Source organism: Leiobunum rupestre, chromosome 5 (assembly GCF_980474605.1).
Source record: "Leiobunum rupestre chromosome 5, qqLeiRupe1.1.hap1, whole genome shotgun sequence".
In the NCBI taxonomy this organism is placed as follows: domain Eukaryota; kingdom Metazoa; phylum Arthropoda; class Arachnida; order Opiliones; family Sclerosomatidae; genus Leiobunum; species Leiobunum rupestre.
Genome location: NC_143388.1, coordinates 15,829,412 through 15,847,363, shown reverse-complemented (window position 1 = coordinate 15,847,363; position 17,952 = coordinate 15,829,412). Strand labels below are relative to the sequence as shown.

General features: G+C 36.5%; 1 protein-coding gene across 2 annotated transcripts in view; it reads left to right on the top strand.

The window, feature by feature from the left end:
* Nucleotides 1–17,952, top strand: part of LanB2 (laminin subunit gamma-1) — a 126,650-nt gene that overhangs the window by 89,493 nt on the left and 19,205 nt on the right. The window contains exons 2-4 of one of the 2 annotated variants that reach the window (XM_090174390.1): nucleotides 6,621–6,925; nucleotides 7,386–7,516; nucleotides 7,975–8,153. In XM_090174390.1, the coding sequence (XP_090030516.1) occupies nucleotides 6,621–6,925; nucleotides 7,386–7,516; nucleotides 7,975–8,153 (615 nt within the window). Of the gene's footprint in view, nucleotides 1–6,620; nucleotides 6,926–7,385; nucleotides 7,517–7,974; nucleotides 8,154–9,120; nucleotides 9,364–17,952 lie in introns of those variants that run through there. The other variant, XM_090174391.1, reaches the window with a different exon arrangement.

Below are 17,952 nucleotides of genomic sequence, written 5' to 3'. Positions count from 1 at the left end.
ATTTCTTGTATCATAATAAACAAATTACTAAAATAATGTTATATTTCATAGTGTTAAAATTATTTCGTAGATAAAGTTCCAAAAGAGAAATTAAAAACCACGCGAGGATAATAACAATTTTCCCCGTGTTTAAAGAAGCGAATGGCACACAGAAAATTTCAAATGTCATTTGAAATTTAGCATTGGTACTTCCAGCAACGCCTTTTGTATTGGAACACTTCTGTTTCAGAGAGATTTTATTCGTAAGAAAAGATGCGGAAAAATTATCGATTTTTTTCCTTTATTTTCGGAAGTTTTGAAAAATGGCTCTAGAATTGTTTTGGAAAAGGTGCTTTGGGCTCCATTGTAAAGAATTCTTTTTTTTTGCCCTTTCGATTTTTTATTTAGGTTTTCTGTTTCTTTCTTTGAAAAAAATTTGGTTAATGTTTTTTTTTTTAATACAAGAATGGGTGAGGGGGAACGGGCCTCCTGGTGTTATTTGCGAAGAGGTAAATTCAGTTTTTGGTGCTTTCGATGTTCCTAACCGGTCATCATTTTTTTAACCGAGACCCGAAAATAACTTGTGAAATTGTGTTCGTTGTTGCCGAATACTATATCGACATCAATTTTATTTATAACTACTTTACAGCAGTGGTGGCGGAAGTGAAAAATATGGTAGGGTACAACAGTAAAAAAAACCTTCCGTTATCAGAGAAAATAATGTTGATTTTTGGAATTTTTTTGCAACCTAAAAAAGGTGAAGATTTCGTATCACACATTTGCATATTTAACGATAATATAGTAGAGTTAAGTAAATAGCAAGTCTAATTCAGTGGTTAGCACTTTCGCCTCGCAGCAAGAGAAGCCGGGTTCGATCCCAGCTTGTTCCATCAAAACTTGTTGAGGCTAACGGTAATAGTTAGTGTAGGGAGCTGTTGGCTCGCGTGACATGCAGGGCTTGCCACCACCCTCCTACGCATTGCAACCCGGCCACCTGAATTAATGGCCTTAAAAGTCACTTGATGACTTAGGCCTACGTTGGTGCCTTGGGTATTAGCCAAGCTGGTTATTATAATATAATTATTTATTAATATATCATTATATTATTTATAGGGTGTAAACAAAAACAATTATCCAGTGATAATTAGTCTAAATTTAATTTTACTGCAGATTTGAAATTTTTAAGTCACATAGCTCGTTGAAAAGGAAAATTTTTACGAACTTGAGCCACGTCTTCAAGGTCATTTAAAATTTATCTCTAGTAACATTATTTTCATCACAACCTTCTTGTTTTGTCTAGAATTCCTCGAATTTTCAATGGTCAAATTAGGTATGGTCCAAGCTATTTAGACTTAAAATGTTACGGGGAACACTTTTCTAATTGAAACCAACTTTGTATCTTAAATGGTTCTCAAGATAAATTTTGAATGACCTTGAATACATGGACAAGGTCATGTAAATTTCCGTTGTCAAGTTACCCCTATATGTCCTGAAAATCCCAAAATTCATCAAAAACACTCAAAATTCACAACAAAAAATTGTAAAATTAACCCAAAATTCCAAATCAAATATTCCAAATTCTAAACCAAATATACAAAATGGCCAAAATTCCATAAATCGCGAGATCGTCCAAAAAATAAATATTCCAAATAAAATATCCAGAATTCCAAATCAAATATCCCAAATTCCAAATCAAATATCCCAAATTCCAAATAAAATAGCCCAAATTCCAAATAAAATATCCCAAATTCCAAATAAAATATCCCAAATTCCTAATAAAATATCCCAAATTCCAAATCAAATAGCCCAAAATCGTTATAACCCCTCAAAATTCCCAATAAAAATAGAAAGATTTAAAAAAAATCATTGAAATTCAAAGTGCTAAAATCCCTCAAAATTCCAAATCAAATCAAATTTTAAATCCAAATAGTCAAAGTCCCCAAAATTGTAAAACTCAATAGACCAAACCGCCAAAAACCCTGTCGAAAAGTCAGCATCATCATTGTATCACAAATTCAACTAAATCCTTGTTTCAAAAGTGTTAAATCCCTGTAGAATAGTGTGAAGAAATCGTAGGGTGACCGTCTCCACGTGACGACTTCGCAACCTTGTTTTTAATGCATTTTCTTCGCTGACATTTATTCAAGATTCTCCTTTTCTTCTTCGCCGTGAACAAAATGCAGTTTGATTTTCAGATTCTACCCGGCATTTTTTTCTCGCTCTTTTCTATTTTTCTTTTCGAAGAATGAAAAGACGCTGAAAATCGAATGAATGTCGGTCGAAATCATTTTTCCCTTTGAAATTTTCTCGCCCGAAATGAATGCGCTCGCTTTTTCCGAGCTAGGGTTTTCTATGGCATGGCACCTAAAGGTTAAAGGGGTTTTTGAAATTCTAACATAACGAAAAACCATATCTTCGTGCGTGGAAGTCAACGGAAAGGTTATTGGGATTGCCCTTATAACGTATGAGCTGTGGAAAATTCGTAAGTTGCCGGAATAAAAATCTTCTTTCCTCTTCTTTCAAAACTTCTTGGAGAATATTGTTACTTTTTGGACAGACAAGATCTACGTTTATAGCTTAAAAGTTTACTAAGCGAACTAAAATGTATCTAAGAGGATAATATAGACTTTGTTTCGCGTCAAAATGTGGACGTCGTTAGGGCCATTCGCCCTCACTCAGCAGTGATTGTACGTGGTGATTTTGGAAATTCCGAGCTCATAAATACGAGAGCTAGACACTAGAATAGGACCTTAAAGTGACGGCGCCTGCCAAGCTGCAAATATACGACGGCTATTTAGTCCACGTACGTGTTCTTTGGAAATCTCCACTTAATACACTACACTCGCAAGTCAGTTGCAGCTAGGAGCAACAAACACAGCACCCGACAACCCGTCAAAAGTCGTTCATTTTCTTGCGTACAGTTTTCATTGGTTAGACCATATGTAACATAATCACTCATAAGTATACCATAAAAGCCTTTTCGTTAATGAAACCTTGCTCACGGGATATGACGTAAATTACGTCACTTACAACTCCGTGACGAAATACGCGTCCTCAACTTTACTGATGGGAAACGGAAGTTAGTGAGAATTCCTCGCGCGTTTCTGGCTTTGCCCATGTCAAGTTTAGCTCGTGCCTCGCGATCACATGATTTCATTTCCATGGTAACCTTTTCAATAGCGCAAGGATTATAAGCATTTTTGCATTTTTGGGTCCGCTTAATGTATGTTCCGCGTGAAACAAGGTCTCATTGAATTTTTTTCAATGGAAATGTTATACAGAAGCATACTTATGAGTAATTATGTTACATATGGTTAGACGCTTAAGCCCTTGCTGCCGTCGGAAGGGGAAAATTCGGAAATTGTCTTCCCCCGCCCGTAAAACGTTCAGCGTAAAGGTTCGTCCAATGAAATTTGTACACAACACTGCGTTAGCGTGTTTAAAGGCTAGCTGCGTTCTCCATGTGTTTGTTTCTCCTAGGTTGCAGGTTAAGAAAGGCAAACTATCTAATATATTTTTACGGTTGAATTTCTAAGTATACCCGCGTTTTATAATAGGGTCTATTGCGTTATATTTCAAAGTGATCATTAGTTACTTAACATAGGTAAGATTTAAAAACAGTTGTCATTTTTATTTTTAGTACTACAAGTGAGGCATACCTAAAAAAATTCCGTCTGGTGATTACCAGGGTAAGTATAGAACGGTAATGCCGTGATTACCACGTGCGATTTGATGATTGTTTATTTTATCAAAAATTTGCTATAATGAAGCATAAAAATAATATTCTACATTAAATATTTATTGATCACTTTGAAATTTACGCAATATACATTGCTAAAATTTATAAATATAACACACGTAGGAACCTTTAGGAATTCCACAGAAAATAGGCGATATTTGAAATTAACGCCTCCAATTTCACCTATTTTCTGTTGAATTCCTAAAGGTTTCTACGCGTGTTATATTAATCCATTTTTGAAATGTTTATTTTAAATATCACAATAGCGTATTATGCCCCTAAGCAATCACCAAATAGCGCGTTTATGTACGTAAAAGTGGTGATCTCGGCTTTACCAGTTCTATACTTACCCTGGACTCGCCAAATGGATTTGTTTATGTATGCCTCACTTGTAGTAACAAGAATTAATTATTACAACTGTTTTTAATCTTATATATTTTAATTAATTAATTAATTAATAGTTTGGAATATAACGTAATAGACGGTATTTTCCATAATTATATAACACGCGCGGCTACTCTTAGAAATTCAACCGAAAACAGACCAATTTCGAAATTCTGACCACTGATTTACCGGAAATTCGTCCGAGTATCTTTCCGCCAAATGTACTAGATATTTTGCCTTTCTTCGGTCGGACTTACCTAGCGAGAGTGACATCTATCGAGGTACTACACTAAAGCCACCAGAGGCGTAGTGAGCGGGGCATCCGCCCCGAGCGCCGACAGTATTAAAACGAATATTGGATTTTATGCTAAAGTTATTGTTAGGGCAGGCGGGGGGCGCAAATTTTGTAGTTTTGCCATGCGCGCAAAATAACCTCACTACGCCACTGAAAGCCACTTACCACCACTTGCTGTAAAATAAACTATTCTTGCCTTAACTAAATGCTAATAAAGTAAACTGTATACTTAAAAATAACCAAATGAATTGCAGAAAAAACAAAGTCTTTGGCTTCATCCACAATTTTAGTTATTTCTAGCGTACACAGTAATCAAGTAAATCAAGCTATTCCCAAAAAAAATCTAAGAATATGGGGCGATAGCAATAGACTTTTGATAGCACCCTCGCATACTTTCTAGCGAAAGTTCGTCTGATTTTCAATCACAAAACGATAACATAGTTGGCGATCGTCTGCAGGAAAAAGTGCCAATAAAAATAAAAACCTCTTTAGTCCCAAATTCTTAAGTACCTGCATTTATTCTTGGGTATATGACGTATATAATTGTATCTCTAATTTCACTCAACTTGAAAGGTGTAATACAGTATATGATATTGACACCAGGTTTTCTCATCACTTCAATATAATCTAATTAACGACCTTCTTAATGATATTAATGCGGTCTTATTTGAATAAATTTTTAGTAATGTTCAATTTCAATTGAATTTTAGCGTGAATTAATTACTCTAAATGATATGTTAGCTTAAACTAATAATGCTTTAATTATCGCGTCCACTACTATACATGAAATTATTGTATGCATTTCTATAGAAAAGTGGGATAGAAATAGATTACTTAAGAGATAACTATTAGTCTAGGCTATTAAATCCGAACGTGTACATTCGCAGACTAGGATACAGATACCTTTGAGTGCGAATTTCCCTCCAAACAGCGTCACGACTAGAAATGTACCTCTAACGATGTAAATTGTACTTATTTGTTAAATATATTTTCTTGATGTAATAAATTTATAAACTCGTAATATTTGACCTTCCGAAATAACGTTTGGAAACGCGAGAGTACATGTTTCATATAAATAGCCGAATTCTGTCAAATTGTGCGGGTTTTGTAAAATTATGTTATATTATAAACATAATAAAAGAATTGCATTCTATTTATTAATAATTTTTTCAATTCCAAAAACCCAACTGAACCCAACCCAACCTAACCTAACCTGATCCTAACCTAGCCTCACCTAGCCTAAGCCTAAACCTAACCCAACCTAATAAAAATACCCTAATATTATAATAAATTAAACGAATATAAATATATCAATTATAGCGGGATTCCCAATGAACCGAAACCCGCCAATTGGGCTACATACAAAAATATACCGAGCCAAAATTAGGCAAAAAAAGCAATTGCTTAGGGCATCAAGAAATATAGAAATTAGGGGCATCATTGAAATTTTATTCATTAGGAAAAACTAAAAAATGTGATAATGATACAATGGAACTAAAACTAAATAAAAAATAACTATACTCCTTTGAAGCGTCTACTGACATCGGAAATTCGCCAAAACGATTACCTCCGTAAATATATTGAATACCGCAGGTCTGGGGCTGGAACAAAAAGGCTACATGAATTGTTTTGACTATACTAAATATACTAAAGTCACGTATTTTGGTAAAATTTGTATTTATTAAAACTCACAGTCAGTAAATACATTTAACTCGGAAAATATTTTGAAATAATGGTAGTCTGGCATCATCTATTATAATTTAGTATAGTCAAAACATTTCGTGTTACCATTTTGTTCCCGCCACCAGTTTGGCGGTATCCAACATATTTATAGAGGTACTGAGCTAGTCGTTTTGGCGAATTGCCGATGTCAGCTGTAGACGCTTCGCCTTATTTCAGTGGCGGATTTATCATAAAGTTTAATTTAAAAAATATAAAAAATTATCCTACAGAATATACACGTTAAAAAATTAAGTTACGGAGTAAAATATAAATAAAATATAAATGCATCTGTATTAGTATTATCCAAGATTCCAAATAAGAATTTTATTTTCCTGAGTCCGGCGTCTAATAACTAATGAGGGGGGGGGGGAGGTACCAAAATTCTTAAATTGCTTAGGGCAGATATTTGGGTTAATCCGGCCCTGACACTTCTGATTATAGTGAATGTAGTATTGTCCATTGTTATTAACGATATTTTCTCTTGAATCTTTTCTCTAATAGGAAAGGCGTTCGACATAACGTACGTCCGTCTAAAGTTCCACTCTCCGAGACCGGAAAGCTTCGCCATTTACAAGCGAACGCGGGAGGATGGGCCGTGGATTCCTTACCAGTATTACAGCGGATCCTGCAACGAGTCTTACCGGGTCAGAGAAAACGACTACGTCACCCGCGAGGACGAAACCAAAGCCCTTTGCACCAAAGATTTCAGCGACATATCACCCCTGACGGGAGGCAACGTCGCCTTCAGCACGCTCGAGGGCAGACCCAGCGCCTACGATGACTTCGACAACAGTCCCATCTTACACGTAAGATTACTTGACATTGTCATCATTGGTTTATCTAGTGTTGTAAGTCGGAAAATGACCGAGGACTTTTTTCCGAAAAATTTTCCGTATTTTTCCGAGAAAAATTAAAAAAGTTTTCATTCCATGATTAATCTAATATATTGTTTGCAAATTTAAATAAAGCGGCATTTTCGCCTCATTTTGTCGAATCTGAAAGTAAAACTAAACCTCTAGACTAGTTTAAACTGATTAACAATGTAACACTATTAATGTTTTGTAGTATGTTTACTGATATTACACATTTTATATCGATAAAAAGTTAAAAACATTAAAAACCCTGAAAAAGTAATTTATGTTTCAATTTTTTATTTTTCCGATTTGCGGAAATCGCATTTTATTTTTCCGGAAAATTAACAACACTACCGTTTATCCCGCGTAAAGCGTGTCCTTAGTCCTTACATCTTGCGTTTTTCTTGAACAGGAATGGGTCACTGCGACGGACATTCGAATAACTTTGGACAGGTTGAACACGTTCGGAGACGAACTGTACGGAGATCCGAGGGTCTTCCGAACATACTTTTACGCCATCAGTGATTTTGCCGTTGGTGGCAGGTAAGATTACAAATCTTCCTTCTTGCCAGATCTAAACATGTTTTCGCAAGCTGTATCTCCATACTTGTGGCTAACTTTAAAATAGGGCAAATATTCCATCTACAATAAGTTCTTGACCTTACACTACCACCATCTCTAGTTTCGTTGCTGAACTACTATTTCGCTGACAGTTTCTAGTGCCAGGGCCGGATTAACACTATTATGGGCCCTGTAGAAAGTCTAATTTGGGACCCTTAAAAATTAAGACCTAATTTATTTTTGACTTAAAATATTAATATTACAAAAAATGGAAAACACATAAAATTCGAAGACAGGGGGCGGCTAACCTCGGGGGGCCCTGTATATGGCTCTGCTTTTATAGAAAGAGGAAACCGAAAAAGTCGGGGGAAACCCCTAAACCTTTCTCGATTCCAACCATTCAATCAAATGAAAATTTTCTTCCCGATTTTTTTTGCCAGGTGTAAGTGCAACGGTCACGCGGCAGAATGCTTGACCCGCTTCGGTGCTAACAATGAGAGAATTCCTTACTGCAACTGCGAGCACAACACAGCCGGGCCCGACTGCAACGAATGCTTAGCATTTTACAATGACCAGCCCTGGGCCCGGGCCCACGCTGCCAACGCCCACGAATGCCAACGTAAGTACTACTCCGAATTGATACCTCCAGAAGTATATAAATATTTATCTTACGAGATAAGTACCCAGCTAATCCAGAATTACGTGTTTTGAAAAGCGTTTCCTAAGTCACGTGACGGAATTTTTCTAATTATTCTTTAAACCTTTAAAAGACAGTGGCGTAGCCAGAAATTCGTCAAGGGGGGGAGGGGGTCGAAGTATGTGAATGTTAAGAGGGGGTAAGGAAGGGGGTGGATATTTAGTACAGTAAAAGGTAGGCCCAAGGGGGGGTCTGGAACCGGAAACCCCCCCTTGTCTAAGCCACTGAATTCAGAGCCAGAAAACGTGTAAGGGGGAACTTTTATTAGTGTATCTTTGTTCTATACAATCTACACTCCAACAAGTACTCAAGGGATTACTTAACCTGTCTGTTATTCAACAAATTGTTTTGAATACATCTTTACCCGACTAACGTTCAGTTACCGCGTACGACCCTTAAAAGACCAATAACATCAAAGGCAAACCGTGCGTATTCCCTAGAAAACGCTCACGCCTAAGAATAACAAAAGAAACGAATAGGATAACCATTAGCGTCTAGAGAGACCATTTTTCCCGTTAGTCAAAACACCATAATGCGTTCATTGTCGACGGCGGCCCGAAAGACCCTCCCTAAAATAATCCCTCGGATACATTGAAAGATAAATACGGTAATGTAGAAAAAAGGCGATCTTGTATTACGTCGTTCGATTCGCGTCGACACCCACAGGAAAACGCGAAATGAGAGAAGAAAAATTGAAGATTATACCTGAGTAAGCCGACGGCGTAGGCCCCCTTCAAAGGGCCCCCAAACATGGCGAAACCCGTGGGCAGGCGAGCGCGTACGAACGTCCCAGTTCTCGTTCTCCATATTTCCAAGTCGTCGCCACTCTGGCGTGTTTGCCCATTACTTCAAAACAGTTCGAAGGTGCGTTGTCGCGCGGTTCAGGTTGCGCCTGTCGGAATCTAATTCTCGATCTCAACTTACACCGAATGGATTAATCCACGATCCGATGCCAAACGGATTTTGGCATTTTGCGATTCACTCTGGTGCAGTTACCCCAAAATGGATTTAACGACGACAAAGTGGTTTTTGTTAGCGTTGGCTTGCGGTGTCTTGACGACGGTGGCGGATGCCAAGACTCCCCGGGATGGCAAAAAGGAAATGCATGTGTGGAACGGTAATTCGTGGGAACGTAAGTAAGGTGTAATGGCGGTATTTATTTAACACGTAGGCCAAGACTTTGGGAGCCCAATAGACCTTTTTATTGCCAGAAAAGTTTACATTGACATTAATTTAGTTGTAGTCTTTTTATCATAAATATAATTTTTATCATACCAATAATAATTTTATAGGAGCTTTAAACCTGGTTAGCACTTGAAATTATCGATCTTATTATGAAGTTCACATACGAACTTGTAAGTTTCAAGTAACGGCGATTTAGTTTTTGCTATTGAAATTGCAAACGTTTTCAAAAGTGGAAATAACGCTTCGGGAGGGTACTTATTTTGAAATTTGAAACCAAAAAACTCTTTTCACTGGTTTTTATCGCCATCAACCCAGCCTGATTGTCATTCTGACAACGCAAAGAGATTAACTACTAGGTTAATCTCAGTAGCTGAAGAAAAGTTTTTCCTCAATGTAGATGAAGTTTAAGGCCCCTTTAAATAACTGACACCTCAATTTAGAAATCGGTAGACTTCTCGGAAATTACAGATATTCTATAACAGGGATGGCCTGAACCCAATATCTGAAACAATCTTTAGGTCCACAGATTTAAAAAATAACCGAACTTACAGTTTAATTTGATTAAGAAATATCTAAAAGCGACTGTGGGTGAGAAAATCATAAAAAAATTAAATTAACGTTACACTTGAAACTCAACTTTGACCAAATAAAACTACGAGATGAACCGCGAATGACCTTTAAGCCCGTTATTGAACATTTTTGGCCCGTCAACCTACCCATCATCATTTATAGAGCGTTTAAAGGCAATATATATTCTAAAAAACCGTCTTCTAACACGCATAACGACATGATTTTGACATTACTAGCAACAGTAATCCCTATTTCTGTTCCACCTGGTGGAAAAGTTGTTAAATTAGGTGGTACACCCAAAATATGGTTCTTTATCCCCTCTTTAAGACTAGTGTGATTTCGTACAAGGGATAGTTATTTAAAAATATAATCCCTCGGAATTAATTTCAAGCCTTTAGTGACTTGATATAATAGTTTCCCAGTTTCCCAATACCACAAAGAACCCTTACAGTGATTGATTAATGAGTCATGGCAATATTTCCATAAACAATTTGACACGATAGTTCGGGAGCACGTGCCGCATAATGACACGGTCGTGGCGGACGGTCGGCAAACGTTTTTGGCATTCATTGGCCGCTGGTGCCGCCGCCGCCGCCGCCGCCGCCGCCGCCGCCGCGGGTATTTCGTGACACCCACGTCTTCGTGACGACGATTCCTGGGCCGAAAGCTCCAAATCTGGGCATGAGTGAGCCGTGCTGGTAATCCCTGGCGTTGAAGCCGGGAAACCAGGAAAAAGGACCAAGATAAAGCTACTCCTCCTCCAGAAGCGAAAAAATACCCAAACCTGTTCTTATAACGTTTCCTCATACACTCCCTTTACAAATTTCGAATTGAATAGAGTACGTTATATTTCATTCTTTTTATTTTTTATTTTGTGGAAACCGTAGAAAATGTAGATGAGGAATAGAAACTCTAACTTTGACAAGGCTTTAAAATGTAAGCTAGGGTTTGGCTCGGGATACTATTGAGATGTATAGTAGCTATACATCTCAATAGGCGAGGCTTAAGTAGTAACATTACCGGAAGTTAAGGCTTAAGGTAAATACAATTTATTTTTAATGAAAATGCAAATATCAATCATTATAATACTGGAAGTATTAGGTGTAACGTTGCTATTCCTTTTCTATATTTTCCGTGGGGTAAACGTCTCAATTCATAAATGATATTGAATTTTATAGTTTAGGTTTATTTGAAGAAAAATATAAATAATAAAAATATCTCGAGTTACACATAATAAATGAACGGGAAGTAGGCTGCAACAAGCGCCAAACCAAGCAGCAGGGCAATGCGAACATTAAGGTTTGGGTTCGTGTGATGGGTAAAAAAGGACTTTGTAAACAAATCGAGGTAGCCAGCGTAAAAAAGGTAACCTTAACAGTATTTTAAGTACCTGCTGCTTGGTTTTGCGCTTGTTTCTGCCTACTTCCAGGGGCTAGTAGGCCACACTTTGAAGCTCTCTGGCGCTCTTTTAACTCATCGTAGGAGAATGGGGAAAAACAGGCATACTTCTCAACTCACCCCCTACAACTCCTTCAAATTTTTGCATAACCTTTTGAAACACCCTGTATAGTGTAGCCCTTCGATTTCATTTAACTACAATTCTGTCGTGCTGTTCGGGTTGGTGTAAGATATCTGGGGTTATTAGTTTATAAAAAAAGGAATAATCAATTTTCTAGGACTAATCGTGTACGCTTTAACTCTAATTTATCTATTGGCCTCCCATACCAACAGATCAGTTCAATCTCGACTTTTAAGCTGACTACCAAATCTAATTACTCCTTTTTACTAGCCCAAATACGGAACATGTAAATAGTTCAAAATCCCGCAAGACGTGTACAATAGACCTTTCTAAAAATTCCTAGCTATACACTTTCACAAATATCACATAGCGCTACTTTACTAAGACTTGCAACCTTAATCATTCTTTGGATTTAAAAGTTCTGCGCATTCCTATTAGATTGGTATATTCATTGCCCCCTTGATTAAGAGAAGGCCTAGAAATCATTTTTCTACAGGGGGCGGCCAACATTTTTTACACGCTCGCGAAACACTCAGTAGATGGCGCGATTTCCAACCTTTATATCGAGACGATCAAGACGGGAACTTTAAATATTCTCGCATAAGCCAATGCCCTTAAGCAATAGCAGCCGATCTTTCGCTGTCAGCCTGACTTGATGACGCCAAAATGGAAAGATCTAGGGCCATCTTTCGGCCAACAGAGGCATAAAACTAAAACTTTGATTTTACCAGTTTCAAAATTTCAAAACCTGTCCATTTCTAGGCCTTCTCTTAATCCAGGGGGCAATGGTATATTCTAAAGCGTCACCGATAAAGTCGAATTATAAAATATATCTAAAATTACAAAATTAATGAGATATAGTTAATGAACTATTTGTAATGGTTTGTATAAAACTATAACCGTTAAATTAGTAGGATTTTAAACAAAAATCCACTATTTTTATCCAGACAACTAGGTTGGCAGGTTTACCAGAGAATCCTTTTATGAGCCTCCCTGGTACATGAAACATCGGGTCAAATCTCCTGTCTGTCTATACACAAAAGTAAATCACCACATAAGTAGTATTTTGTAGAATGGTCTATTTTAGTTCAAGGACAAGGAAAAAGTTTCCACCCGGAATGTATTATGTCACCTCTGACAATAAGAAATAATACTTTCTATAAAGTAACATTGGCCTTCTTGTTTAGATGTATCGGGCGCGTCACTCGTGACGTAGAAGTGACGTTTCACTATGATAGCCAATAGACGCTAGAAAAAACTCTATTTATGTCTTATTCATTTTGTTAAAAAATTCCACGCGCATCTTGATATTTCAGCGTAAACGGGCTCGAGCGATTTCACGCGTACTCCCTGACACAAAAAAATGCACGTGCCTTTTGTGCTAAAATATTAAAGAGCGCGTGGAACATTTTAGCAAGTTGAACAAGACACGAATTAAAATAGTTCTTTCTATAAATTTTTTACGCTTACCCAACTTGTTAAAAGTAGAAGTATAACATGTTGCTCTTACGTCACAAGACTCAGCTTCGGTGGAATTATCTTAGCACGCGCGATTTGCGCGAGCGTTAGAAAATAGGAAGCTGCTCGTGATGCGAGCGCGCGCTCGTAGTGTTGGAAAAGGTAAATACAGTGACGTAAGAGCTACATTTAAACAAGAAGGGCATGTTACTTTATAGAAAGAACTATTCGACGAGTCGCCCTTTTTATAAAGATCTAACCTTCAAAACTGAACTGAACTCCTACGTATCTCGTGACGAAAGCGATACATTAAAACAAGTTTGGCAAGCGTAATGACTTTATAGAAAGGCTTATTGCCAGTCGAGAATTATAAAATATCTGAACTACCAAAATGTTAGCATCATATTTTAGTCTTTAGAGAGGACCTTAGAAACAGGAAACAGTATGTAGCCTGTGGAGTCTTACCCCTTGAAAGGGTTTCAGCCTCATGTACAGTCCCACTCAAATGTTTCTGTCCGTTTTCTCTTGGCAGTCATTTGGTTTCTATTTTAAGAAAGTCTAGAACTGACCGCAAATTACAGCTTCAACTGTGGTTGACACGCTATTAAATTAATTTGAGAAAACTGGACTTCTGCAAACTTACAAAATATCAGTATAAAATTATGCTCTTCTAGAGGCGTTGAGAATTTAAAGCCTATTAAATAATTCCAAATAATTAATTATTGCACTTTGATAAGTTAAAATTACAGTTTGAAATATTTTAGCTAAATGTAATAAATATCTGTATGAATGTGTAAATACTTTCAAGTTTAGTTTTCCTATATTTAACTATCAAATGAAACTCATTTTTATCGCTGAAAGGAACAACTTTTAATAGAATCCGTGTAAACAAGTATTTGAATTGGAAGAGAAAACTTGAAAGGCAGTTGGCTCTTCAAATAGCTCGTCCAAGACCAAGTCCAATAGTATTTACAAGTCCTCCTATTTATTTTGGGCAAAGCGGAAAAAAGGGAATTCAGTTTCCAAAATGAGCCAGTCCCAAATCGAAATGGCCCGCAAATAAGGATGACATAAGACATTCTATTAGCTCGCGCGCATTCTCGAATTAATAACTCCCAATACACTTGCGTTAGTACCTTTCCGATAAACACGGATAAAGCTGGTATCTCATCAAATTTGCGTAGATGGCGCGTCATACCTACATTCGGGGAAGGATTGGGTGTCACGTACAGTCTGAATGTCAGGATGAGAGAGAGCCCGGAATTCAATCAGAGTTCGTCTTTGAAATGCAATCCCCTCTCGGGCGCGCTGTCCTTATCGAATTATCATCCCTTGTCCAAACAGAAATCTCAGAAACCCTCCCGGACGCCCCGGGCCAGCGTCAAACGGATCCCATTCAATAGGCGTCTACGAAAGGGATCGCTCACCGGCCACTTCACTCGAAAGTAACGAGACGATTGCGCTCCGCTTGATCAAGCTCTCAGGTGATCGTCGACGCGGCTTAACCTCGACTGGGGGCACATTCGCACCGACGGAGATTTTCCACTCGCCTTAGAATTCTCACTCTTATTTGCGCGGGTACTTGGCTCTTTATTTGGTAGCGGGGACCAGGCGTTTTGTACAGATCAGATCACCGCTTTGATTGATTTTATTATCTACAGACTTTATCTCTATAGAGCGATAAAATTACGCAAAAACTATCCGTAATTAGGCTTAGAGCTTTAGTGTAGACAATTTTGCATTTTGGAGAGCTACTTAGATATGAGGTTTAATATAACAGCACGTCTAATTATTTTACTTTATTCAGTCATATTCTTTTTAAAACTTTTTGGTTTTGTTAATTTAGAAAATATTGGAGGTGGATAATTTAGAAAATATTGGAGGTAGATAATTTAGAAAATATTAGAGGTAGATAATTTAGAAAATATTAGAGGTAGATAATTTAGAAAATATTAGAGGTAGATAATTTAGAATATATTGGATGTTGATAATTTAGAAAATATGGGAAGTAGATAATTTAGAAATTATTGGAGGTAGATAATTTATAAAATATTAGAGGTAGATAATTTAGAAAATATTAGAGGTAGATAATTTAGAAAATATTAGAGGTAGATAATTTAGAAAATATTAGAGGTAGATAATTTAGAATATATTGGATGTTGATAATTTAGAAAATATGGGAAGTAGATAATTTAGAAATTATTGGAGGTAGATAATTTATAAAATATTAGAGGTAGATAATTTAGAAAATATTAGAGGTAGATAATTTAGAAAATATTAGAGGTAGATAATTTAGAAAATATTAGAGGTAGATAATTTAGAAAATATTAGAGGTAGATAATTTAGAAAATATTAGAGGTAGATAATTTAGAAAATATTAGAGGTAGATAATTTAGAAAATATTAGAGGTAGATAATTTAGAATATATTGGATGTTGATAATTTAGAAAATATGGGAAGTAGATAATTTAGAAATTATTGGAGGTAGATAATTTATAAAATATTAGAGGTAGATAATTTAGAAAATATTAGAGGTAGATAATTTAGAAAATATTAGAGGTAGATAATTTAGAAAATATTAGAGGTAGATAATTTAGAAAATATTAGAGGTAGATAATTTAGAAAATATTAGAGGTAGATAATTTAGAAAATATTAGAGGTAGATAATTTAGAAAATATTAGAGGTAGATAATTTAGAATATATTGGATGTTGATAATTTAGAAAATATGGGAAGTAGATAATTTAGAAATTATTGGAGGTAGATAATTTATAAAATATTAGAGGTAGATAATTTAGAAAATATTAGAGGTAGATAATTTAGAAAATATTGGAGGTTGATAATTTAGAAAATATGGGAAGTAGATAATTTAGAAATTATTGGAGGTAGATAATTTAGAAAATATTAGAGGTAGATAATTTAGAAAATATTAGAGGTAGATAATTTAGAAAATATTGGAGGTTGATAATTTAGAAAATATGGGAAGTAGATAATTTAGAAATTATTGGAGGTAGATAATTTAGAAAATATTAGAGGTAGATAATTTAGAAAATATTAGAGGTAGATAATTTAGAAAATATTGGAGGTTGGTGATTTGTAAATTTTTCCGGGTTGATAATAGGCAGGTAAAGCCAGCACCATAAACGGACAGACGACGCGTAGGGCAAAGTGGAGGTTCAGGCTGTACACCCAAAGATACGTCTACACTCCTACAAGTTCCCCCTACACGTTTTCTAGTGTAGAATTAATCTCTCTAATTTAGAAAGGTTTCGAGGCTCTTAATTTTACCACTCCCGAAATATGATAATTAACAATTAGCAAAAGAATGCGTTGCAAGGTTGAAAGAATCGCGCTTAACTTCCTAGTGCGAACGGATCGTGGGAAGCGTCGATCGGATTCCGTCCCCCCGAGTTATTTACTCCGTAATGACAACTGGAAAATCAATGTGTCGTTAGGTCTAGGTTAGGTGAAGACTAGAGTAGTAGAGAGATTAGGCTGTATGTTGGGGCGATCCAACCGCGAAACCCATTCCATCCCGTCTTTCCATCCAGCAGCGGATATCGTTTAAACGCATCTCTCTCGCTCTCCTTGATAAATTGAGTGTGCAAAAATAGAAAACACCCTCCCGCACCCCTTCCTCAATCCTCATCTCATCATCTTTTCCTCCCAAATCTATAGCGGGACCCGTCTTCTCCTTCGGCGCATTTGGGCGCCGCGGGCTGCGAGCCGTTATTATTTATCCGGCTTTGGCAGGCACTTTTCTTATCGCGGCCTCCAGTAGCGCCCATCGTGTTACGATATTCATCCTGAATACCCACGAGCGACGCCGACGCCATGGTCGTTACGACCCCTTCCCCGAAGCCGCGGCTATAACGCGAAACACGAGTTCCGAAATTGATTTTCCACTCCATACTTTTCAGATTATTCAGGGAAAATATATCGACACAATGTCGCGATACGCGTTCAAACATCTCTTCTAGAAATTGCTCTTCCTTTGCATCAGTGAAAGAGGAGAAATTCATCCCATTAATTTCGGGTTTTTTGTATTTTATATTGGACGCTTATGGCGATATTTTTTACGATACTTTCCTTAGAATGCTCCAATTTAGCGCTCCATTTAGGGTAATGCGCTTTTCCTATAAGCGTGTAATTTGGAAGGTGATAGAGACGGTAATGGAGACTGATTAGGATTGTGTAATGTAGTTAGAAAATGAACTCATTTTGGCTAGAAGTTATAATGCGAGTTTAATTTACCGCTAATAAAGTACTGCCGCTTTAAAGATAAATTAGGAAACGATGAAATGCTTTTAAACGAGCTTTTGCTAATTAAGGCCATCCGAAATTAAGATTTCCTGTACGGATTTAAATACTGACATAAATTCGATTTGGGGTCAGGGTACGTACACTGTAACATATTTTCTACGTTTACTTTGTACAATGCTACTACTACATTTACAATAACACTATAGTTTATAATTGTGAACAATAACACTAATTCTTTACATGTACCAAAGCACCACCTTAGGCCTAATTAATCAAGCGACTTTTAAATATAAACGTTAACACTCTACTATAAATGTGAACTTAAATACGCTTCTCTAAATGTGTACAATAAAACTCTACTATAAATGTGAACTTAAATACGCTTCTCTAAATGTGTACAATAAAACTCTACTATAAATGTGAACTTAAATACGCTTCTCTAAATGTGTACAATAAAACTCTACTATAAATGTGAACTTAAATACGCTTCTCTAAATGTGTACAATAAAACTCTACTATAAATGTGAACTTAAATACGCTTCTCTAAATGTGTACAATAAAACTCTACTATAAATGTGTACAATAACACTCTACTAAAAATTGGCACAATAACACTCTTATCTAAATGTGAACTTTAATACGCTTCTCTAAATGTGTACAATAACACTCTTCTCTAAATCTGAACATCAAAACTCTTCTCTAAATATGAACATTAACACTCTTCTCTA